General features: G+C 47.1%; 1 protein-coding gene and 2 long non-coding RNA genes across 4 annotated transcripts; 2 read left to right on the top strand and 1 right to left on the bottom strand.

Annotated features, from left to right (window-relative positions):
• Positions 1-18,825: 18,825 nt before the first annotated feature.
• On the top strand, positions 18,826-20,306 carry LOC131462457 (uncharacterized). The gene is made up of 3 exons (XR_009240881.1): positions 18,826-18,902; positions 18,979-19,046; positions 19,879-20,306. It is a non-coding gene; the product is annotated as an uncharacterized LOC131462457 (long non-coding RNA).
• A 1,166-nt stretch (positions 20,307-21,472) lies between these two features.
• LOC131462813 (putative nuclease HARBI1) lies at positions 21,473-23,324 on the top strand. Its single transcript, XM_058634349.1, has 5 exons — positions 21,473-21,584; positions 21,757-21,815; positions 22,501-22,674; positions 22,763-22,874; positions 22,954-23,324. Exons 1-5 carry the CDS (start codon positions 21,473-21,475, stop codon positions 23,322-23,324), a joined length of 828 nt encoding a protein of 275 aa, XP_058490332.1.
• A 385-nt stretch (positions 23,325-23,709) lies between these two features.
• Positions 23,710-25,098, bottom strand: LOC131462459 (uncharacterized). 2 transcript variants are annotated; one of them, XR_009240883.1, is made up of 4 exons: positions 24,540-25,098; positions 24,233-24,413; positions 24,051-24,109; positions 23,710-23,963 (listed from the first exon to the last, which is right to left on the bottom strand). It is a non-coding gene; the product is annotated as an uncharacterized LOC131462459 (long non-coding RNA). The 2 variants fall into 2 exon arrangements; XR_009240882.1 differs by having other exon boundaries at positions 24,718-25,098.
• Between the last annotated feature and the right edge of the window lie 621 nt (positions 25,099-25,719).

Raw genomic sequence — 25,719 nt, 5'->3', positions numbered from 1 at the left:
CCGTTTCTATGTGTCTAAATCCTACATCAACAGACTATCTAAAGCAAACATCCTTCCAGTTGGTTTTAGTGATCATCATCTAATCACCCTTGAACTCTGCATGTCACCAACAAAAAGATGCAGCTCACATTGGCACTTCAACACCAAATTATTACAAGATCTCAATTTCTGTCAAAAATTAAAATTTTTTTGGGTAATTTGGAGGCAGAGAAAAGGAGAGTTCCAGTCCCTTTCACAATGGTGGGAGGTGGGCAAGGCCCAAATTAGAGTCTTCTGCCAACAGTATTGCAGCCATTCCTCAGCAAATATTAAATCTGTAATTCGGAGACTGGAGGAAGAAATCATAGACCTAGAAAGCAACATAACAGACAGTAATAACACAGACAGGGACAGACTTAAACATAAAAAGCAAGAACTAGGTAACTTCCTCAATGAACGGGCCAAAGGAGCATTACTAAGATCCAGGTTTACTACAATCAAAGACATGGATGCTCCTACATCCTTCTGTCTGCAGCTTCCTGGTGGCAGAATTACCACAAACCCTGTGGAAATGAAACACCACGCTGTGGACTATTACAGCAAGCTTTTCAACTCGGAGACCTGTTGTGGAGATAGTGTGGATGAGCTACTGCAGGGACTTCCTCAGCTCACCACCGAGGACAGGGAGGTTCTGGGCCACAGCATTTCTCTGGTGGAGCTCACTGCAGCCGTACATCAGTTGGCTGCAGGAAAAACTCCTGGTGTAGATGGTCTGCCAGCTGAGTTCTACAAACATTTCTGGAGTAGTGTCGGTGTTGACCTGTGGGAGGTCCTGCTCGAGTGCTCCAGGAAGGGGGTGCTGCCTAACTCCTGCAGGATGGCGGTGCTGTCATTGCTTCCAAAAAAAGGCGATTTATCGCTTTTAAAGAACTGGAGACCGGTTGCACTGCTCTGCACAGACTATAAACTATTTTCAAAAATCCTCGCCAACAGACTGAAAACATTTCTGGAATACATCGTACACAAGGACCAAACTTACTGCATACCAGATAGAACAATAATGGACAATATTTTTCTTTTTAGGGACCTCTTACAAATCTGCAAGGACCAAAATATTGATGCCGGTTTTATTTCTTTACACCAAGAGAAGGCTTTCGACAGGGTAGACCATTCTTTTTTTTTTTTTCAACGTTAAGGGCTTTTGGTTTTGGCGGGGTTTTATTTCACACCTCAATTTATTGTACAGGGAGGCTTTTTGCTTGGTAAAGGTGGGAGGTGGGCTCAGCAGTCCAGTTCCAGTGAAAAGAGGCATTAGGCAGGGATGTCCACTCTCAGGACAGCTGTACTCACTAGTAATTGAACCCTTTTTAGTTAAATTAAGAGAGAGACTTTCAGGCATAACTCTGCCAGGTCTCTCCAGTCATCCACCACTGGTCATCTCAGCATATGCTGATGATATAAATATATTCATAACGAGTCAGGAAGATGTTAACTCACTACAACAATGCATCTCATTGTATCAGAGGGCCTCGCCAGCCAGAGTGAACTGGGAGAAAAGTGGGGCTCTGCAGGTGGGCCGGTGGACAGGTGGAGGGCTCCCGGTTCTGCCTGGAAGCCTCAGATGGGGCAAAGAAGGCATGAAATTCCTAGGAATCTACCTGGGAACAGAGCGATTTCAGGAGAAGAACTGGGAATGTGTGGTGGAGAGAGTGCAAGCCAAAATAACCAAATGGAAATGGCTGCTACCTCAGCTTTCCTATAGGGGGAGAGTCCTGGTAGTCAATAACTTGGTTGCCTCGATGTTGTGGCATAAATTGATGGTCCTCCCTCCTCCTGGTGGCCTGGTGACCCGGATCCAACGGGAGCTAGTGGACTTTTTCTGGTCAGGAAAACACTGGCTGAGGTCCACGATACTGTACCTGCCAATCCATGAGGGGGGACAAGGTTTGGTGGACATTCAAGCCCGGATGACAGCTTTCAGACTTCAAACAGCCCAGAAACTCCTATACGGTCTTGGAATGGCTTGGCTGGACACTGCATACACACTACTGAAAAGAGCTGGAGGGCTGGATTATGACAAACATTTGTTCCTGTTAGATCCAGTCTCAAGAGACCTAACTGGACTATCTCCCTTTTATCGCTCCGTACTGGAGGCCTGGCAGGTCTTTAAAATCCACAGGAAACCCACAACAACACCTGGACTATGGCTTTTCGAAGAACCACTCTTCACAGACACACTAATAAAATCGAAACTGATGTCAAGCACAATTAAATCAAAGCTGAGAGAGGCTGGCATTGTCAAACTGGGTCACCTGCTGAAGACACCTGTCCCCCAGCTGTCTGAAAAACTCAAAGTCAGGTCCAGCAGGCTCCTGAAGAGGCTCCTGGAGGAGGTTTGTGCGTCGCTACCCCCTGCCCTCAGAGAGTTCGCTGAAGACAACACCCTGTCCGATCAATGGGATGATGAATGCGAGTACTTATTTCCTCCTCTGCTCGTGACTCCTGATGTCGGGCAGAACCAACAGAACCTCCTGCTGTCTCTCAACACCCCACAGTCTGGAGATTTTGAGGGTCTTGGAAGGAAAGCGATATACATCATGAGCGTGAAGGTTTTGAACTTTCGCTCACTGGCAGAGGTTCCAGCATCGAGGTGGACACAGGTTTTTGATGTGGACTCATCCCCGAGGGGCTGTTGGTGGTCCCTGTACAAAGCCCCCATTGAAAAGCGAACGGGCGACCTCCAGTGGAGGATTGTACACGGGGCCATAGCTACAAACGGGTTTCTGGCTCACTTCGCTCTGAACACAGGTGAGGGCTGTCCATTCTGTCCTTACAGCATTTATTCACCCAGTGTTCCAGGCTGACGGGGCTTTTTAATCTGCTGCAAACATGGTTTCAAGGTCTCGGGGAAGAGTTTTCACTCTCTCTTTTCATCTACGGACTACACTATTCTGCCCGTAAAAAGAAAGTACTTACCTTGGTCAACTACATCTCAGGAACAGCAAAGCTAGCTATTTGGGTCAGTCGCAGAAATAAGGTCAGAGGTCAGGGGTCAGAGGATGTAGTCAGAGTCTGTAGCAGCCTCCTATCTGCTCGACTAAGGGTAGAGTTTGGTTTCTACAGACTGACTGACAATATCCACACATTCAGAGACATTTGGGCAGTGCATGGTGTTCTCTGCTCAGTCACAGATGACTCCTTAGTATTGAACATATGAGTCATTTTTTATTTATTTTTCTTATTTTTATGGCCTAAATTTCCCTCCGCTTAATAGTGTTCTATTGTAATTTGTGTTGAACTTTGAAAATAAATGTTCATTTTAAAAATAAAAAAAATCTTTCTTTCTTTCTTTCTCTCTTTCTCTCTCTCTCTCTCTCTCTCTCTCTTGTCCTGGGACTGTGCTTTTGCAGAATAGCTGCTTGTATCTTTGTAAAGCTTATGGGTGCTGATCTCCTTTTGTTTTTTGGTGTTCCTTCTTGTTTTTCCAAGAGCTATAGCATTTATTTGATGTTACTTTGTGTTTTTGTTATTTGTCAGCACCTGTACAGTAGTGATGGTGAGATGAAGCCTCATGAGGCATTGAACCACTTGAGCCAATTGGTACGAGAAAGGGTTCATTTCTCGAAGCTTCATGTGCACACGAAACCACCTACTGGCCAAGTGTATAATCACAGGCAGCTGTACCTGAACCACATAATGTGTGATGCATTGATTTTTGTGTCTGTTATGTCTGTTAGAAATGACTATGAATTACAACAAATGTATGACCAAATAATTTCTGTACATATATGTTTAATAAATTTTTTGAATGTATTCTGTGTGTGTGTAAATCTACCCAAAATGGTAATATCATAATATGGCAGGTTGTGCAATGTTTTTCTGAAAATGGCATGGGCGTAATCAGGCAGAGGACAGTGAAAGTGCTTGTGGAACTAGGAAAAGGGCACAGATTATGCTTGTGTAACTTGGACAATGATGTACAGGACAGGGGAAATGTCATTCATTTTTATTCAGAAACAATCATTTCTCAACAGTTGTTGGTTTTCTTTTCTTTTCTTTGACACAACCTCTCCGGCCTTGGAGAAGACCCTTTCACAAGGCACAGAAGATGCCTGCGTGCACAAAAAGGCAAGTGCAAGTTTGTATAAATTTGGGTAGAGCAGTTTTTGCCTCTCCCAGTACTCCAGAGGGTTTTCCAGTCTTCCTATATTTTGCTCTGAAAGGTACCGCTGGACCTCCACAGTGGCATCTGCAGTGACATTTTGAGACCTCCTTGCCTCCATGACGCTGGTGTCTAAACGATGCCACAGTTTGCTACCTAAGAGGAAACCACAGATCATGTTAGTAAGTGTTGTCATAGGAAAAACTGATGTCAAAATGTAAAATAATAGATTACCTCCAGTGACATCATGAGAGGTAGAAGCCTGGGGGATATCCTCACACTCTGAGGTCACTCGCTTTATAGCTTCGGTGGCTTTTGTTTGACTGAAAAATCCAATCACTTTAAATCGGGGGTCCAGGAGTGTAGCAAGGGACATGATGCTCATCGACTGCAAAATATGAAGTTTCTCCCGTAGTTGCCTGATGAGCTGGTCTCCCATTTCCAATGCCACTGCAGGTGCCGGCTTTGCTATTTCCTCCTGAAGGTTTTGCTCCAGCATTTTCATTAGGGGGACTACTTTGGAGGCAGACACATTTTCCTCGGCCGACAGCTCTACAGTGGCATCATAAAAGGGAGACAGCAAAGAAAGGCACCCTCCAATAATGTTGAACTCATCTGAAGTGATCATGGGCGTGTCATGATGTAGCCCAGCTAACGCTGCTCCGACTGGCTCCCTTAGCTCCACCAAACGTTGCAGCATCAAGTATGTGCTGTTCCATCTGGTCTCCACTTCTTGCATGAGCTTCATTTTTGCCATCCCCAGATGAAGCTGCACTTGTGTAAGCTTCTCCTTTAAAGATACAAATGAGTAGGCCATCAAATCACTGCAGCAGGAACACCAACAAACTTAGTGTTATCATAAATTGGAATAAAGGGAATGACCATACCTTAGCAGTGGTGCTGCTTCTAAAGAAGCCAACCAGCTTCCTTGCTTTGGCCCGGATGCCAGAGAGCACAGGGTTCTGGTCAAGTGCTTTCTTCACTATCAGATTTAGGGTGGGTGCAATGCAAATATGGTGCCGAAGCTTCAGCTCTGTCACACACGCAACAATATTGGGAGCACCATCAGTGACCATACATGTCACCTTATTAGTGACTCCCCATTCCTCCATCAGGGAGGCTTTCACACGCTATATTTTCAGCAGTGTGTGATTAGGGGAATGCCTGCACTCCCAACAGCACTGAGCTGAGCCAGATTTTCTCACCCACAAAATGGCATGTTACAGCCAGGTAGGCATCCATGTTGATGGATGTCCACATGTCAGAAGTAAGGCTAACACTGGCCACCTTTTCAACTGTAGCCTTAGCCTTCTCCTTTGCTGACTCGTACTTGGCTCCACCATGGCCTTCAGAGCCTGAAGGAAAACAAATATAATGCTGAATTTGTTTGAATTGTGAGACATACAATTAAGTTATCATTTGTTTCATGCATGCACCCATACATACCTGCCTTGTAGGGAGAACATAATTGGGATCCATTTTGGACACAAATGCCCTGAATCAAACATCTTCCACAATACTGAAGGGCTGTGTGTCCTTCACTATCATGGAGACAAGGGCTTCATCCAGCTCCTGTTTTCTGGTGGCTGTTTAAAAGACAGTAAATACAGTGTTACTTGTCTTTATTTGCACAATAAACAAAAGTAAACATGGAAAAATTGTGATAGTGTGTTTGTAATATTGTTATGACTTACCTTGGCTAGATGAAGCTCTAGTTTCCTCCTAATTCTCATGCAAGGCACAGTAATGCCTTAGCATGGATGAGGTGTTGTTATTGTACCCCAACTCCTTGGAACACAATAAACACCTCACCTTTGAGTAAAATAAGAAACCGTGAAAAATAGTTATTGATAAGCAAACCTAATGCGTCTAATAATGTTAGATTTAGCTTACCTTGTTAGGAGATATCAGATCGAAGTGTTCCCACACAGGGGAAATCCTCCTCTTCCTCGCTGGCTCCATCCTATATCCCTCTACTACTACTCTCCTAAATCTCCAAGCCGAGAAGAGCCTGATAGACCAGAGTCATCCAGTGTGTGTAGCGTCTTACAGATAGAGAGGACATGGAAGCTTTGGCATATAGTTCACAGCGGTGGGTGAGGTGGCTACAGCCAGTGATGAACCTCAGAGCACAATGATAGACTGGAGTCAAAGACTGTAGGCAACTGTTTGAGGCACACATGTAAGAATGTCGCTGATATCAGGACCTTCCTAGCTCTGAGGGAGAAACAAGACTTGTTTCTATAAAAGAAACCGAGCTTCACCCTTAATTTAGAAACCAAATTTCTAACATGCACTTTGAAAGATAGCTCCCCATCAATAATAAATCCCAGGTACTTATAACTGGTAACCAGCTCAAGAGCTCTGCCATGGGAAGTTCTAATTGAGGGGATTTGTTCCATGGGAACAGATGAGTTTGAAAAAAGCATTATTTTGGATTTTTCAGCATTTAAAACCAGTTTCAATTTCTCCAGATTAGTCTGCACTGTATCGTGTAGGCGGATTGCAAAAATATGAATGCTTGTGCAATTGAAGGTGAAGAGCAATAAATGACTGGATCATCAGCATAAAAATGGTGTGAGGCATTGGACAAGTTTGCACACAGATCGTTAATATAAATTGTAAACAAAATTGGTCCTAGGACTGAGCCTTGAGGTACACCTTTTGTGACCTCAAGAAAAGTGGAACTAACTCCAGCCATCTGAACACATTGTGTCCTATTTGTCAAATAGTGTTTTACCCAAGTAGCAGTTTGTGTGAAGATGCCTTTTTTGATGAGAATATCTAGCAATGCCTCAAACACATCACTTAAAACTTTTAGGGCAGCAGTGGTAGTGCTGTGTTGCTTCCTAAAACCTGATTGAAGAGAGTTTAGAATGTTGTTAGATTCCAAAAAGTCCTTCAACTGATTGCAAACCAATTTTTCAAATACTTTCGCCAAAATACATCATTTTGAAATTGGCCTATAATTGTTCGCGTTTGAGGGTTCACCTCCTTTAAGCAGTGGGAGGACAAACACAGATTTCCAAATTTTAGGAAGTTTGTTACTGCTAAGGCTTAAGTTAAAAATACTAGTTAGAGGCTCAGCAATTAAATCAGCAGCCAGCTTTAGAAAAAATGGATCCAAACCATCAGGACCAGCTGATTTTTTGGGATCCAATTTTTCCAATGCACTACAGACCTCAAAAATAGACATGTGTTCAAAATTAAAAGGGGGATGGCTTACAACAGTAGAGTCGTTATTTAAAACAGTGTTTTTAAAATCACGATTTAAAGAATCAAACAAGTGCCCTGTTGTGATAAAATGTTCATTAAAATAATTTAGCATGGCACATTTATCAGTCAGTTGTACAGAATCTTTGACTAAAAAAGGTGGCAGTTCACTGGAAGAAGTAGTACCAGAAACACCTCTCACAACATTCCAACATTTCTTGAGATCATTCAGGTTTTTGATAGTTTCTGATATATAAAATTCAGATTTAGCCTTCTTTATGAGGGAGGTACATTTATTGCGTCAGCCTCTTTTTTTGTTTTTCGTGCTCTGACCCAGGCATTATCTCTTTCTTTGAGGAGGTTTCCAATATTAGTGGAAAACCAGGGATTAATTCACCCCTTAACCGTACATTTTCGTAATGGAGCATGTTTATTTATCATCTTCAAGAATTCGGAATGAAAAAAACTCCATGCCAACTCAACATCATCGAAGAGGGAGATTCGTTTCCACTGAACAATAGACAGATCATGCAAAAAAGCCTGCTCATAAAAATTATTAAAATTATTAAAATCTCTTTTGACTAAAATTTGTGGTTTAGTTTTGAAGAGTTTGGCATTTCTGACCACTGCAATAGCACAATGGTCACTCAGATCGTTCCCAAAAACACCAACATCAGTTTGTTCCCCTACCAAGACAAGCTCACCAGAGTTTAACCCTGAGACACAGTTTTTTAGGGAACTTAGAGCCTCACTGCAGGCTGAGGGGGGTCTATAACAGCCTATGACTGTAAGGGACTGTCCTTGTTTAAATTGAAGTTTCAATGCCAGAAGTTCAAACTGTTTGCTAATAGACAAAGAGGAGAGGGGAGTAGCATGAAACTTGTTTTTTATATAAATGGCTACACCTCCACCTTTCCTCGGACGATCACAGCGAAAGATATAGAAATATCCCGATCTGAGACTGATTTACCCAACCAGATTTCAGACAACACAAGAATATCAGTTTCAGTTGTCTGTACCCAAATCCTAACTGTATCAATTTTAGGAAGCAGGCTCCGGACATTCAGATGTAAGATGCCAAGGCCTGATCTGGCTCTAAATTCATTAGGGGTACTAATATTTTAATAATAATTTTTTTAAAACATAATGAAGAGAAGGGAATATTACATGCAACATGTTACGCTGCCTCAGGCCATTGTTTATAGAGTTAATATGTCCCGGTGTGACACATCCACTCTTACACTGCTTTCCTTTCAATTAACAAAAGGTTAACAGAACGTGAAACTGTGCACAAAATTATCTGAGAAGGAAGGAAGGAAGGAAGGAAGGCTCACTCTTGTTTCTGAAAACAAGCTGATTAAAAGTGAACAAATGTGACACTGATGTTGTGTGACAGTTTGTCTCAGGAGGTTTCACACAGATCATAATTGGATCCTCTGAGGTTTGGCTCCACCACTGTGTTCTGCAACTGTTCACATGTGACTGCAAACTGAAAAAGGTAGAGAAAATGAAATCAAGCAGTGGAAAACATGAATGGGCTCTGACAGCGAGCTGATCATGAGCAAGTCAACATGGACTAAAACCAAACACATAACTGTTCAGGTGCAGTTTCATTTCTGGAAACTAAACACAACTAAAACTTCAAGTGGCAGAACTCAATAAATATTTTGTAAAATGAATCACAACACAAAACTGATTCATTCCACCAAAACAGTTCACATAGCTATGATGTACTTATGTCTTATAAGGACATTGTCGTTCGTTATTGTCGTTTCATGCTGGTGGAATGATCTGTGCTACCAGAACAAGAAGCTCTCGAAAACCCAACTCTTCCAAGTGCATCTTCTGTCTTCACACTTACCTTAGCCCTGCACTTACAATAGCCTTGCACTTACTTAGCCCTGCACTTAGCTTAGCCCTGCACTTAACTTAGCCCTGCACTTAACTTAGCCCTGCACTTACCTTAGCCCTGCACTTACCATAGTCCTGCACTTACCTTAGCCCTGCACTTACCATAGCCCTGCACTTACCATAGCCCTGCACTTGCATCCACCTCGGCACTCAGAGTCCACTGTTCCTATCGAGTGGAGTTCTTTCTAAGACTTCTTCTATGATGCTTATTACTCTCTTGTAAGTCGTCTTGGATAAAAACATCTGCTAAATGCTTCAATGTAAATGTGAATGTTACAGATCATGTGTTGAAATCATTATCAACACTTACATCTCAGAATAGGGAACACTAAACTTGCAGAAAACCATGCATTTCAATGTCATTTTGGACCACAGCATGATCTCTCTCGCTCACACACACACACACACATTCACTTTATTTAAAACTTCATGAAAAACAAATAGTGTCTGTTACGTGTGCATGTTTTTGCTGTTCTTTTGTGTCCTGCGCCAGGTGCCACCCTCCCCACCTGACTGGTCAGGCACACCTGCGGCACCTCGGCAATCAGGTGGATTGTCTCAAAGCTGCAGGGATGGAAGCAGACAGGGCCAGTGGGCCAAACTGCCAGATAGTGTGAAGTGCTGCTGGTCGTGAACGAGAACTGTGTGCTGCTCTCCGTCTTCGACATATTCTTATTCCCTCGGGGCTCCGGCTGTAGTGTTAACCCTAGGTTTTTTCTTGGCTTCGCTTCCATCAGGAAGTAGATTCGTGTTAACGTTGATTTACTTTTCTTCCTTGAAATGCCCGGTTTAATATTTAATTGTTGCTCGCTTGTTTCCCCTGGATGCCACAAGTGGGGACGTAACAATTTTGGGGGCTCGTCCGTGATCTAATTTTGTTTTGAGAAATTAGTAAAGATGTTTGTAGTTTTTTTTAGACTATTTTGTTTTGAAGGCGGTAAGTCACTTCCGGTGGTTCGCAGTCAGTATTGACGGCGGTGTAAGCACAATCTAGCCTTACCTATTTGTACAACAACAACTCCCTCAGTTAGGCAGAAGTGTCCAGCTGGGTTGCACGGCACCCTTCCATCGGACACTTGTTTATTGTTTTGCTTTTTTTAATTTCGGAGCAAATCCTGGGCGGGGATCAAGTTCCCCGACGGGGGTAGGCGTTTCGGGGCTCCGGCCGCCGATGTTTCTGCGTTTCAAGTCGCCTTGAGCCCAGCACGCTCCAGAAGACAGACAGGTTAGTTTTTGGTAGGTAGGATCTGGGGGATGTTCGTTTATTGTAAGGCTGGGTTTGTTTGTTTGTTTTGGGGTGTAGCATCCGGCGTGAATGGTTCTGACGGTTGTCACGAAGTGAGGGGAGTACACGCTAATTTGCTCATTGCTTACCCTAGCGGCTAGACGCTACTACCGACGTAATGGCGAGTCAGCGTTTAGTGTGGAGGAGTTTGTGGCGAAGCCTACGCTGAGTCAACTAGACAACTGTAGGAAAGCTGATTTAGTGATTAGTGGAAGGGGGTGTGTGTAGTTTACCAGCGACTGTGGCCGAGTCCGCAAGGGAGCTGCGCTCCGAGGCTTGGGGGGCGGAAGCGACTGAGCGGCAGCGAGACATTTTCAACATTTACCCCTGGTGGTCTGGTGCGCGGCCATCTTCGTCATCTGCAACATTTGACGTGAGTAAAAACATTTCTTTGGTCCCCGTCTTTTGAGAGTCCGAAGTTGAATGTTATCTCGGTGCGTTCGAGCGCATTGCTGCTGCCCTGCACTGGCCGAAGGATGTGTGGGCGATACTGTTACAATGCAAACTAACGGGTAAAGCTCAGGAAGCTTGCTCTTCTCTTTCTGTGGAGGATAGCCTCTCTTATGAAAAAGTAAAGAGCATGATACTACAGGTACATGAGCTGGTGCCTGAGGCGTATAGGCAGCGTTTCCACGGTCTTAGAAAAACAGCAGGCCAGACGTACGCTGACTTTGCCAGGGAGAAGGGGATGCTGTTTGACAGGTGGTGCTCATCTTGTAAGGCAGATAACTTCAATACGTGAGCTAATGTTGTTAGAGGAATTTAAAAACCGAGTGCCGGAACGAACTGTCGCCCTTACCCACAAAAGCACCTTTATCAGGCACGATTCCCCTACTCAACATGAAACTGCTTTCAGGTTCAGTGACACGCATGTTCCACGTTTTAGTACATCAGTCTCTGCATCTAAGGCAGATAAGCAATGTTTTTTCTGTCATAAAGCTGACCATCTATTTGCGGACTGCAGCAGGCGGCAATTTCTTTTTTTTTTTTTTTTTTTTAAAAAGGTGGCAATTTCAAAGCCCAAGGGTGTGGGGCTAGTAAGAACAGTAACCAGTTGTTCACCGTCCCCCATTCAAACAGTACCTGATGAGTGTTTTAAACCTTTCATTTTCCCTGCATTTGTTTCGCTCACAGGAAAGGTGGATGATCAGCTTCCTGTCACAGTGTTGCGAGACACTGGTGTCTCCCAGTCATTCATTCTTTCCACTGTACTGCCCTTGAGTGCGGAGTCTGCCTGTGACACGAGCGCAGTCGTAAGAGGTATCGGGATGGGGTTTGTACCTGCCCCTCTTCACCGCGTCCATGTCCAATCTAACCTTAAAACTGGTTTCTTCCGGGTAGCTGTCCGTTCTTCGTTCCCCATCGATGGTGTTGGATTTATTATGGGTAACGACATAGCTGGGGGTAAAGTATATCCATCACCCGAAGTCGTTGACAACCCTGTGGCAGAATATAGACATGATGATCTGGTCCAGTGTCACCCTGACGTATTTTCAGTTAGCGTGCTAACTAGGGGGCAGGCCAGAAAACAAGCTCAGGATGTCGATCTATTTGACTCTGTTTTTGCTTCTGCAGTATCTGAGGACAGGCTGCCACCTACGGGAGAAAAGGAGAACTGGGCTGGAGGCCTAAAAAAATGTGAAGGTGGGACAGAACCTGTTGCTGCTCATGTGCTGCCACTGACGCGTGAGGCGCTCATCAGCTCCCAGTCAGGTGACCCCTCTGTGAGAAAATGTTTTGCAGCAGTTGAGGATGTCAATAAATGTACTGAAGGTCAGTCATTTTTCTTAGATGACGGGGTGTTGATGCGGAGATGGATTTCACCACTAGGAAAAACCAATGCAGTTAGTGACTGTGGCTCAGTGTGTCAGATAGTGACTCCAGCTGCATACCGGCAGCATGTACTAGAGTTAGCTCATGACCATCCCTGGTCTGGTCACCTTGGTGTCACTAAAACCCTGTGGCAGTGGGGCTTGGTTAGAGCAACGGCTGCTGGAGGAAAGGAAGGAGTGGCTCAGCCGGTGATCAGACAGCTGGACAGAATCAGGTAATTAGTCAGCTATATAAGCATGTTTGTAACCTGGTTCTGGTCCCTTGCAGTAGGCTGGGTCCTCACGCGGACACACAGAGAGAGAGAGAGACGGAGAGACACAGAGAGTCAGAGCAGCGCAGCGCAGCAGAGCGCTGACATCGCAGCCACAGCTGACTTCTTTTGTTTTGTTTGGTTGATTGTTTTCAGTTGACAATAAACCGGTATATTTGCTCCCTCAACGCCGCCTCCTCGTCCTTCCCGAACCCCAGTGAGTGGGAAAAGCTCACAGTGGCGCCTGAACAGGGACACATGGAAGGACAATCTCCGCTGTCGCTGGCCCTTCAGCACCTCGCTGCGATGCAGGAGAGCACCACCACGCTGCAGCAGCAGCAGTCCCAGCTCCTCGCGGACATTGCGGCGTCACAGAGGGACGATCGTGCTCTCCTGCGGGAGCTGCTGCAACGCCCGGCTGCCCACGGCGCCGACCCGGAGCCCGGTCGAGGACGGTCTCCGGCCGTCGCCCTGCAGTGGATGACCGCGGAAGATGACCCGGAGGCATACCTGGACATCTTCGAGGGAACGGCGGAGGCGTGTGGGTGGCCGGAGGAGGAGAGAGCGCTTTGGCTTCTTCCCCTGCTCACCGGCGTGGCGCAGCTGGCCGCGCACAGCCTGCCGGCGGCCGCGCGCCACAACTACACACAGCTGAGGAGAGTCATCCTGGACCGGCTGGGCAGTATGTCGGAGGGACACCGGCGGCGGTTCAGGGGGCTCTCCTTTGAAGAAGCCGGGCGCCCCTTTGCATACGCGCAGCAGCTCCTGGACGCAGCGAGGCGCTGGCTCCAGCCGGGGACCCACTCCGCTGAGGACGTCGTTGGACAGGTGGCGCTGGAGCAGTTCATCGCTGGGTTACCATCGTCCACAGCCAATTGGGTCCAGTGCCACCGCCCGGCCAACATCGAGGCAGCGATCGTCCTCGCGGAGGACCATCTCTCTCTTCCCCGGCGGAGCATGAGGGAGGAGACCAGGCCAGCGACGATCCCTGCCAGCCGTCCCACTCCAGCCCCGAGGAGGAGGTTCCCAGCGGCATCGGCTCCTGCACCACACCCACACACACACACACACACAGCCGGAGCATGCATCGCTCCGGTCGTCTAATTACCCTCTGCCGTCTTTCCCTCAGGGCCCAGCCTACGCGTCTGATCACCTGGCACCCCGGGGGGCTCCTCAGACGCCAGGGCAGGTGTGCTGGCGGTGTGGGCAGCCCAGCCACATCAGAGCGGAGTGCCCGCTCATGGAAGTGGGGCAAGTGGTTCGGGTTGCCGGGCCACCGGCCCCCTCCCCCGGTTCGGAAGGGACGTACCGTATACCGGTATGTATACAAGGGGGTACACATCAAGCTCTGCTGGATTCTGGTTGTGAACAGACCATGATCCATCAGCGCTTGGTTCGACCGGGGGCATTGTTAGAGGCATCGTGGGTGAGGGTGAGGTGTGTGCATGGGGATATTCACGATTATCCGGTGGTGGCTCTGGAAATTTATTTTAAAGGGAAAAAACATAGAGTAAAGGCTGGAGTTAGTACTCGCCTCACGCACCCTCTAATTTTGGGAACAAATTGGCCGGGGTTTACGAGCTTAGCAGGGTGAAACCATGAGGGTGCGGTCACGTAAGTCAGGGAAATGTGAGTTATGTGCTGTCCTTAGTGGTGAGGCGGAGGTGCCGCATCCCGACCCTGCTGGGGGGGGGGGGGCACAGATGGCGCCCATGGAAGATTTTCCCCTAGCACAGTCTCGGGATGAGACCCTCCGCCACGCCTTTGACCAAGTGATGGAAATTGATGGTTGTCCGGTTCACCCTAACGCAGCACTCTCTCACCCCTACTTTGTTGTCGTTAAAGACCGTTTATACAGAGTGAGTTGTGACGCTCGAACAGGGGAAGAGCTCTCCCAGTTGTTAGTCCCAAAAAGCCGCCGAGAAACGATTTTCCAGGCGGCTCACCACAACCCCATGGCGGGTCACCTCGGATATGATAAGACACTGAACCGGATCATGGCCCGATTTTACTGGCCGGGCATTCGGGCGGATGTAAGTCGGTGGTGTGCATCCTGCCGCGAATGTCAATTAGTCAACCCTCCGGCCACCCCAAAAGCGCCCTTGCGCCCATTACCATTAATGGAGGTCCCTTTTGATAGGCTTGCCATGGACCTCATCGGGCCATTAGACCGGAGCGCACGGGGATATTGCTTTGTATTAGTTCTAGTGGACTATGCAACGCGATATCCCGAGGCAGTACCCTTGCACAACATCTCGGCGAAGAGTGTTGCACAGGCACTGTTTCAGGTCATCTCCCGAGTTGGGATCCCGAAAGAGATCCTGACTGACCAGGGCACATCGTTTATGTCACGTACACTACGCGAGCTATATGAATTAGTGGGCGTCCGCTCAATCCGGACTAGTGTGTACCATCCCCAGACTGATGGCCTGGTGGAGCGGTTTAACAAAACGCTAAAGAACATGATTCGTAAGTTCGTACACGAGGATAGTCGTAATTGGGATAAATGGTTGGACCCTCTGTTGTTTGCAGTGCGGGAGGTGCCCCAGGCCTCCACGGGTTTTTCGCCCTTTGAACTCCTGTTCGGCAGGAAACCTCGGGGTGTCTTGGACCTGGTTAAGGAAAACTGGGAGGCGGGTCCAAGCACCAGTAAAAATGAGGTACAGCACGTACTGGACCTGCGAGCAAAACTCCATTCACTGGGTCAGTTATCACGGCAGAATTTGCTCCAGGCCCAGGAACGTCAACAGCGGCTGTACAACAGAGGGGCTAAACTTAGACAGTTTTCACCGGGAGATAAAGTGCTTCTATTGCTACCATCGTCTAGCTCCAAATTATTCGCCAAGTGGCAAGGGCCCTTTGTGGTCACACGGCGAGTGGGGGATGTTGACTATGAGGTTGTGCGTTCTGACAGGGGTGGAGCAACACAGATGTACCACCTTAACCTCCTCAAAGCCTGGAGGGAGGTGGCGTCTGTTTCTCTGGCCACCACGGTGATTGAGAGAGATGAGCTGGGACCGGAGGTGACTAAATTAAACAGGTCGGCGCCGGTCCCCGTTGACGATCATCTCTCGCCGGGCCAGAGAGCAGACGTGGCCTCGTTGCAGCGGCAGTTTGCCGACGTGTTCTCTCCCCTGCCGGGACGCACAAACCTCATACACCACCACATAGAAACTTCCCCGGGTGTGACAGTGCGTTCACGACCCTATCGCCTGCCGGAACATAAGAGGAAAACTGTTCAGGCAGAACTTCAGGCTATGTTAGAGATGGGAGTAATAGAAGAGTCCAACAGTGACTGGTGTTGCCCCATTGTTCTTGTACGCAAGTCTGATGGGTCAATACGGTTCTGTGTGGACTACCGTAGAGTCAACGAGGTGTCCAAATTCGATGCCTATCCAATGCCCCGGGTCGACGAACTCCTGGATCGGCTGGGCACGGCTCGCTTTTTTACGACACTGGAATTGACCAAGGGCTACTGGCAGATTCCTTGTCGCTAGAGTCCAGGGAAAAAACGGCCTTCTCCACTCCGTATGGTTTGTACCAATTTGTCACGCTTCCATTTGGGTTGTTCGGGGCCCCAGCCACGTTCCAGCGCCTCATGGACCGGGTGCTGCGGCCTCACTCTGCATATGCTGCGGCCTACTTGGATGATGTCATCATTCATAGTGAGACCTGGGAGCAGCATATGCAGCAGGTGGGAGCAGTGCGGGAGTCCCTGAGGAGGGCGGGGCTCACGGCCAATCCAGGGAAGTGTGCAGTTGGACGGAGGGAGGTACGGTATTTGGGGTACCACTTGGGGGGAGGGCAGGTGCGGCCACAGATACAAAAGACCGCAGCGGTTGCAGCCTGCCCAAGACCCAAGACCAAAAAAGAGGTTAGGAGGTTTCTGGGGCTGGCCGGTTACTATAGGAGGTTCATTCCGGCCTTCTCGGAGCTGACCAGCCCCCTAACCGACCTGACCCGAAAAGGTGCCTCAGATCCGGTCCAGTGGACGGAGCCGTGTCAGCTGGCGTTTGAGAGGGTTAAGCAAGCCCTCTGTGGGGAGCCACTTTTATACACACCTAACTTTTCTCTCCCTTTCATCCTGCAGACCGACGCCTCGAACAGCAGGCTGGGGGCCGTTTTGTCCCAGGAGGTGGAGGGGGTCGACCGCCCCGTACTGTACATTAGCCGGAAGCTAGCTCAGCGGGAGGTGAGCTACAGTACGGTGGAGAAAGAGTGCCTCGCCATACGGTGGGCGGTCGGTGCCCTCCGCTACTATCTCCTGGGGCGCCCATTCACCCTCTGGTCGGACCAGGCCCCGCTCCAATGGCTCCACCGCATGAAAGATGCCAACGCGCGGATCACTCGCTGGTATCTGGCTTTACAGCCTTTCCGGTTCAAGGTGATCCATAGGCCGGGGAACCGCATGGCCGTGGCCGACTTTCTCTCCCGCTCTGCGGAGGGGGGGGGGAGTGGGCTTGCGGCCGGCGGGTTCCCGGCCTAAGTCGGGCGGTGGGGGTATGTGGCAGTGGGGCTTGGTTAGAGCGACGGCTGCTGGAGGAAAGGAAGGAGTGGCTCAGCCGGTGATCAGACAGCTGGACAGAATCAGGTAATTAGTCAACGATATAAGCATGTTTGTAACCTGGTTCTGGTCTCTTGCAGTAGACTGGGTCCTCACGCGGACACACAGAGAGAGAGAGACACAGAGAGTCAGAGCAGCGCAGCGCAGCAGAGCGCTGACATCGCAGCCACAGCTGACTTCTTTTGTTTTGTTTGGTTGATTGTTTTCAGTTGACAATAAACCGGTATATTTGCTCCCTCAACGCCGCCTCCTCGTCCTTCCCGAACCCCAGTGAGTGGGAAAAGCTCACAAACCCATGACCGTATTCTGAAGCATTTCTTCTGGCCAGGAATGAAGAAGGAAGTGACACGCTTCTGCAAAACATGTAGTACCTGCCAAGTGGTGGGGAAACCAAATCAGGTTGTTCCTCCAGCCCCTTTACATCCTATTCCTGCTGTTGGTGAACCCTTTGAAGGTGTATTGGTCGATTGTGTTGGTCCGTTGCCGAGGACAAAGTCTGGTAACCAGTTTTCGTTAAAGGTAATGTGCGTTACCACTCGTTTTCCTGAGGCCATTCCACTGCGAAAAATCACTGCACCTGCCATTACACGGGTGTTAATTAAAGTCTTTACCATGTTTGGTTTACCAAAAGTTGTACAGACTGATCAAGCAACCAACTTTCTGTCGAAATCATTTAGACAAACCTTGCATGCTTTAGGCATCACCTATTCAGTCTCTAGTGCTTATCATCCACAGTCACAGGGGGCTATTGAGCCTTGGCATCAAACGCTGAAGTCCATGCTGCGTAAATACTGTCATAATACAGAGAGAGAGAGACTGGGATAAAGGTGTCCCCTTTACACTGTTCGCCATCCGCAAAGCCAAACAGGAGTCCCTGGGGTTCAGCCCTGCTGAACTTGTGTCCGGGCACAATGTGCGTGACCCACTGAAAGTGTTAAAGGAAAAGTTCTTGTGTAATATTTCTCCACAGACTACAGTTCAGGATTTTGTATCACAATGTAAGGAGCGTTTACATAATGCTTCTGCGCTGGCTAAAGTGGCACTCCTCCTCTCAGGAGAGTATGAAAGAACAGTTTGATCGGAAGGCAGTTAAGCGTGAGTTTGAACCTGGTGAGAGAGTTCTGGTGCTGTTACCGACACCTGGCTCTGCCCTTACTGCCCGTTTTTCAGGCCCATATGTCATAAAAAGCAAAGTGTCCGATACAAACTATGTCATTCACACACACAAGCGCAGACATAAGGTGCGGTTGTGCCACATTAACATGCTTAAATCCTATCATTCCAGAGAGGCCAACCAGAGGGCGCAGGAAAAAACTCTGGAGACTGCTGCCCCTCGTGAAACAACTACTTCCTTGGTTTGTGTGGAATCATTGCCTGACGATGGGTTGGCTGTACTGGGAAGTGATCAGCAGAGTGGTAGGCTGTCTAACACAGAGTTCTTGGCGAAAATAGACACCCATTTGAACTATCTCCCTGTAGATCATCAACGAGATATAGTTTCTTTGATGCGCTCCCATCCGTCCCTGTTTAGTGATGTTCTGTAGTGGTATGAGGCACCACTGATTTAGTTTGGTTGATTGCACCCCGGTCCCTCTGACTTATTAGCCAATCACTGCACTTACCGAGGGGAGAAAAGTAGGCTGTGTCCCTCCTCCTGATCTCTCGCTTCCGGGTCGTTGTATGTGCCGCTAGCATCCGAGCACAGGTAAGCACATATTGCCGTGCTGTGTTGTGTATATTCGTCCGTGTTTCATTCAATTAAAACCGTCGTTCCCTAGTAGATCCGGCGTCTTCACCGCGGTCGAGCCGATCAGTCGGGGCGGTGTTTATTGCCGCAACCAGAGCATTGGTGAGTGATGACATGCTTCTGTTGTTTGCTGCTATAGCCAGGGGCTAAGCTCCTCTTCCGCTCCTCTCCCTCTAACAGTCTGCTGGTTGTGTGCTGCATGGTGGCTGTCTTCCCTGCCACGCCTGAATTCTTCACCCCTCTCCCTCTTTGGACGGGATGCCAATGCACCCGGACTTATAACTGGAACTTTAAAGCTAGCGCTAAAGCTAACGCTTGCGCTAACGCTAAGGCTAACGCTAAGGCTAACGCCAATTCCAAGTGTAAACACAGCTGATTAACCATGGCTATCTGGCCGCTGCTTCGCCGCTGCGTCGCCGCTGCGTCGCCGCTGTTCTGCCGCTGTCCTGTTGCTCTGTGACTGTTGCTCCGACGGCCTGGTTCCGATCCGGTCGGCCGCCTGTGGTCAGCCTGTTTACCGCTGCTACGTGTGATTGCATTGTGTGTGTGTGTGTGTGTATGTGTATGTGTGGCTGTAACTCGAACTGGATGCGACGAGTCTGCCCGAACTCTCAGCCACTCGCTAAGATTGTGAACTATATGTGTGTGTTTATGTGTGTGTGCGTGTGTGAGAGAGTGTACAATCTGGCAAGGTTTGGTTTAATTGTTTACTTATTTACTCTTTGTTTAATGGTTGAATTTATGTTGATAATATGATCAATCTGATTTCAAACTGGTTAATTGTTGAGTTGATATCTCTGGCCAGAGACTATTTTGTTTCTTGTGTTTGGTTGATTTATTAATATAATTTAACATTTCTCAGTTTATCAATCGATCATTTATATTTGGTTCCTTAAATTTGAGCCCGTATAATTGTGTTTTCCTCTCCCCTTAGTGCTGAAGGCCGACGGGGGTGGTGGTGGTTCTCCTGGGTGGTGGTGGTCCTGTGTGATCCCTTTTTAAGATTTTCTTTGTTTACACGTCACCTTTTGCTGTGTGTGTGTGGGGTGTCCTCCTTTTCCTTTTGGATGTCACTTCCCCTACCAAACCCCTCCTCCAGCCGGTAAGCCTCAGACTACATCCCCCTTTTAGTTGGGCTCTTTTCTTTTTTGTGTTACAGTGCCAATCTCATGATTGTTTTAAGAATAAAATTGTTAGACATGATCATTGAACTCCGTCTCATTCCCTCCCTGAGTAAACGAACCTGAGTGTCTTTTTGTCTGAAGGTACTAGTTGACCTTTACTACTGGTCCTTGGGCCATAACCCAAGGTGGCGTTGTCGGTATTTGGAGTAATAATAGTATTTAATAGTAATAACCCTCGTGTCGCCACAGTACCATCTAGCGCCAACGTATTAAAACATGACATCGATGTTGGTAGTGCGTCTCCCATTAAACAGCATGCGTACCGTTGTCCTTTAGCCAAAAGAGAGCTAATGAAAAAGGAAGCTGTTGGAAAACGGTGTTAGCTGTACCTAGCTGTAGTCCTTGGAGTTCCCCTTGTTTGCTGGCTCCTAAATCTGATGGCACTCACGCTTTTGTACCGACTATCGCAAGGTTAACGCAGTTACAGTGCCAGACTCATTTCCTTTGCCTCGCATGGAGGACTGTATCGATAGTATTAGGCCAGCCATGTTTATTACAAAGCTCGATCTGCTGAAAGGGTACTGGCAGGTTCCATTAACACCCAGAGCCTCTGAGATCTCGGCCTTTGTAACCCCAGACCACTTCCTACAGTATACAGTTATGCCATTTGGAGTGAGAAATGCGCCTGCCATGTTTCAGCGTCTAATGTATCTAGTGCTAGGAACTATAATGTTTACCTAGATGATGTCGTCGTGTACTCGGCCGATTGGGCCAGTCATATTGCTAGCTTGACGGAAGTGTTTCAGAGACTTGAAGAGGCGGCCTTGACTCTTAACCTATCCAAGTGCGAGTTCGGTAAAGCCACGGTTACATACTTGGGGAAACAGGTTGGCCACGGGCAGGTCCGGCCCGTAGATGCTAAGGTCTCAGCCGTGCTGTCCTATCCGGTTCCCACGTCAAGGTGTGAATTACGGCGTGTCTTAGGCATGGCTGGTTATTACCTGTGTTTTTGCCAAAATGTCTCTGTAGTAGTTAATCCTTTAACCAGTCTGTGAAGTCCTAAGGTTCCTTTTGTATGGAGTACTGAGTGTCAGTATGCCTTCGAGGCTCTGCAGTGCACCTGTCCTGGCTGCGCCTAACTTTTCTCGTCCTTTTCAGCTGGAGGTTGATGCGAGTGCTTCAGGAGCTGGTGCTGTGCTGATACAGGATGGGGAGGGTGACGTGTGTCATCCAGTATGTTACTTCTCGGTCAAGTTCAAACACCATCAAATAAACTACTCCACCATTGAAAAAGAGACCCTAGCTATGCTATTTGCACTTCAACATTTTGAAGTGTATGTTGGTGCCAGTTCATCTCCCGTGGTTATATACACAGACCATAACACTCTTGTCTTTCTAACACAAATGTATAACCACAACCAGCGACTGATGCGTTGGGCCCTGTTGGCGCAAGGTTACAACCTTGAGATTAAACAGAAGAAGGGGACCGACAATGTGGTGGCTGATGCCCTGTCCCGTGGGTGAGGAGCACAAAAAGAAAAAGTGAAAGAAGATAATAATTCTGTGTAGCATGTTGGTGATAACAGAGTTGTTCATAGTGTTTACTGTAGCAAACTATTAGTTTGCACTTATGGGAGGGGGTGTTACGTGTGTATATGTTTTTGCTGTTCTTTTGTGTCCTGCGCCAGGTGCCACCGGCAATCAGGTGGATTGTCTCAAAGCTGCAGAGGGGTATTCCAGAAAGCGGGTTATGTGAGAACTCTGAGTTTGTTAACCCTGAGATGAGGGAAACTCTGAGTTATCCGTTCCAGAAAGAGAGGTAACTTAAACTCTGGGTCTGTTACTGCGGTAACTTACTCTGTGAACATAACCTGCTCGCTGGCAGGTTTACTATAAAAAACCCAGAGTTTCTACCTGTCTTCTCCCACACGAAGAAAGCAGTTAGACATGGATTGCCCATTCTTGCGAAATCCAATCGACATCGAAGCCGTTTTGATTCGAAATGCGTTACGTCGTGAAAGAATCTTCCGACCCAGATTAGACGTTTTATCATTTCCCGAGGATTTTCTTTTCGAACGCTACCGCTTTTCATCAAACAGTATCATTTATCTCAATAACCTTCTCCGGCCACATATCACCAACCTCACACACCGCGGACGAGCACTCACATCAGAGCAAATTTTATGCGTAGCGCTACGTTTTTTTGCAAACGGCAGTTTTCTGTATAACATCGGGGATGCAGAGCATTATGGAAAGGCAACAGTGTGTAGAGCTGTGAGGAAGGTAACCCTCGCACTGAAACGCCTGTTACCAGTGATGGTGGTGTTCCCCGGACACAAACCTGTTCGCACCATCAAAGAGGAATTCCACAGGATTGCAGGTTGTGACTGATGTAGAAATCATATATTCTGTTATTTGAAATTATGATATAGGCCTACATTCTGCTGCGGCCTCAGAGTGGGGTCAGTAGCTTAATTAGCTGTCATTTTGCAGGCCTTCCAAATGTGATAGGGTGCATAGATGGGACACAAATCCCCATTACTGCACCTACACAAAATGAAGGGGACTATGTGAATCGAAAATCCTTTCACAGCATCAATGTCCAGGTATGTGACCTACTACCTTAAAAAATATGTACATGAAAATGTATACATTACAATACAACTAACTCATGTCATTCTCTGCACTGTAAAGATCATATGTGATGCAACTTCACTAATTACAAATGTAGAAGCCAAGTGGCCTGGCTCAGTTCATGATTCCCGGATCTACCGGGAGTGTAGTCTGAGCAACAGATTTGCACGTGGTAAGGAAGCTAAAGCTTTGTACAAATGTTCTTGGTCTCCCTTTCTAAATGCACTCAAATGTGTCCTCTATAATTACAGGAGAGTTTGATGGCTACCTGCTGGGAGATCGAGGCTATCCATGCCAGCCCTCTCTGTTGACCCCTTACCCTGACCCTGAGCCGGGGCCCCAACAACGTTTTAATGTGGCCCACTGCAGGACTAGAGCCCGGGTTGAGATGACCATAGGCATACTCAAATCCCGGTTCCAGTGCCTGCGTAAGCTCAGGGTCACCCCAGAGAGGGCATGTGACATCATTGTGGCATGTGTTGTTCTCCATAATATTGCAATTATTAGAGGAGAGCAACACCCTGCCGTACAAATCAATGACGCTGAGGATGACCATCCCATCCCTGCAGATGTTCAGGATGGAAGGGCTGTAAGGGACCTAATTGCCCGAAATCACTTTTGATTAAAAAGACAAATTCACATGTGATTTGGTTCTTCTTTATTCCCTAAAAGTACAAAAACAACAGTCAGGATTTGTAATATAGTTCCAACTATTAACACATTTCACATATTCACCTGTTTCACCATGACAATGCACCCACCTCAACTGGCGTTCAAGTAATAGAATTTCCAAGTCTGTTTTTCTTATTTGCCAGTCCAGGTACACCATTTCTTTCTCAGTTTTTTGTATGGTTTTCATTAGGTGCACCCTGTACAACTCTTTTACCGGCAACTGGGAAACATATGGACGACATTTAATTCCTGCAGTTCTACATACAGATTTAACATGGTATTGACCGAAAATCTCACTGTGTCAAGCTGTGCTCTAGAAGTAGATGGACCCTCTTGGTGATGCCCAGCCATGTTCTGTTGAAGGACAAGAATGTGCTAGTTTGTCCATTATCTATGCTCATCACTTCAGTGTACATGTCAAACAACAAATTCCACTCAAGAATGTAAATGAATATGAATGGGTAGAGCAGTGCCAGTAGCTATACATGATATTAAGACACACTTCAGTAGTCCCCTCCGGATCTCTCCCTGTGGCAGCAGACAGCGTTTCCTCATCATCATCATCATCATCCTCCTCCTCCTCCTCCTCCTCCTCCTCCTGTGGTGCAGGAAAAGATACTGTTTCAGAATACTTTGAACTACCATCTGAGGCAAGATCTGAGTATGGAATACTTACAGCTGCAGGGTTAACAGTTGTTTCAGTCGGCTGAACCAGGCAGATGACACCATCCACAACTGTTGGGTGGGTGGATATATATTTGTTAAAAAGTAGGCTATATACATATATACACATACATATATATATATATATATATATATATATATAAGTTTTATTTTAAAAAAGACATAAGTGTATACTTGCATCTGATGTAGGCACTTGTGTCCTGGGGGGTGACAGGCTCAGATGAGCTTCCCCCGGGGATGCCTTCAGCCACAGGGCGACCGCTGTATTGGCTGAGAGCCAGCTCCTCAGCCTCTGTCAGAGGTGGTGGAGGTGGCCCTCCACCCGTTTTTCGGGCCTCTGCCTTCTTTCTGTTCGCTGAGCAGAACTCAATGTTTGCAATCTTAATAAATATTTACGTTACGTTTCATAGCCTAAGTCAATTAAAAATAAAAAAATAAATCAAAGTGAGGTGCAATCATAGCCTAGCAAAATATGCCTTACCTTGTTGAATGATGTTTTTATGTTTCATTTTTAGCTGCTTCCAAGTCCTCTTTTCTCCTGTTGGATTGCACCTAAATGAAAAACTCAGATTTCATTCCTACTTATATTCATAACTATAGACTATGCTACGATCTTACGGTTAAATGTTACGTCAATGGAATAGTACATTCAAACTTACGCGTTGACTCGGGCAGCAATTCTCTCCCATGCGGTCTCTCTCTCCTTCGCTGCTGCAGCTGTGTTACACTTGCGGCGAAATATGTGCTCGTATTCGCCGTAGGCCAGCATAAGGATCTCCAACTCCTTCTCACTGAAATAACTTGATCTTTTTTTTTTGGTCTCGGTTGTCATGGTGACTCGTGGTATCGGGGCTCCATTGATGATGGCTTTTTATAGTGGTTGTGCACGCGCGTACCTCGAGGTTAACGTACTCAGAGTTGATTGAACTAACTCTGATCAGCTGTTCTGGAACCGGATACTCAGAGTTTCCCGACTCAGAGTAAGTCAACTCAGAGTTCAGGGATAGACTCAGAGTGTGTTGAACCTGCTTTCTGGAATACCCCTCAGGGATGGAAGCAGACGGGGCCAGTGGGCCAAACTGTCAGATAGTGTGAAGTGCTGTTGGTCGTGAATGAGCTGCTCTCCGTCTTCGACTTATTCTTATTCCCTCGGGGCTCCGGCCGTAGTGTTAACCCTAGGTTTTTTCTTGGCTTCGCTTCAATCAGGAAGTAGATTTGTGTTAACGTTGATTTATTTATAAATAAATAGTTAAGGTATACAAATATCGCTGTTTCTTTTCTTCCTTGAAACGCCCGGTTTAATATTTACTTGTTGCTCGCCTTTTCCCCTGGATGCCACAAGTGGGGACGTAACCGTGTCAGATTCCTATTGTTAAAGCACAGTGACCTAAGTGTAAACTCGCTGCCAGAGTATTTTGTTAGATAGCTTTTGTTTTGCTTAGTTTAGGTTTAAAGTCACGTTAAGTTCATGTCACTTTTGGTGTGGGTTTGATTTTCACTTCCCCTTTTATTTTGGTAAATGTCATGTCTTCCTGTCACGTAGTTTCCTCAGTTGTTTTGACACATCTTCCTTAAATCCCTCATGCACTTCACCTGGTGATCCTTTAGTAATCACTCGCACCTGCCCTTGATTCCCTCTCCCCTATATAGTGTCCTCAGTT

This window comes from Solea solea, chromosome 7, assembly GCF_958295425.1.
Source record: "Solea solea chromosome 7, fSolSol10.1, whole genome shotgun sequence".
Lineage (NCBI taxonomy): Eukaryota > Metazoa > Chordata > Actinopteri > Pleuronectiformes > Soleidae > Solea > Solea solea.
The sequence above is the reverse complement of the archived record's forward strand: the minus strand, read 5'-3'. Positions and strand labels throughout refer to the sequence as shown.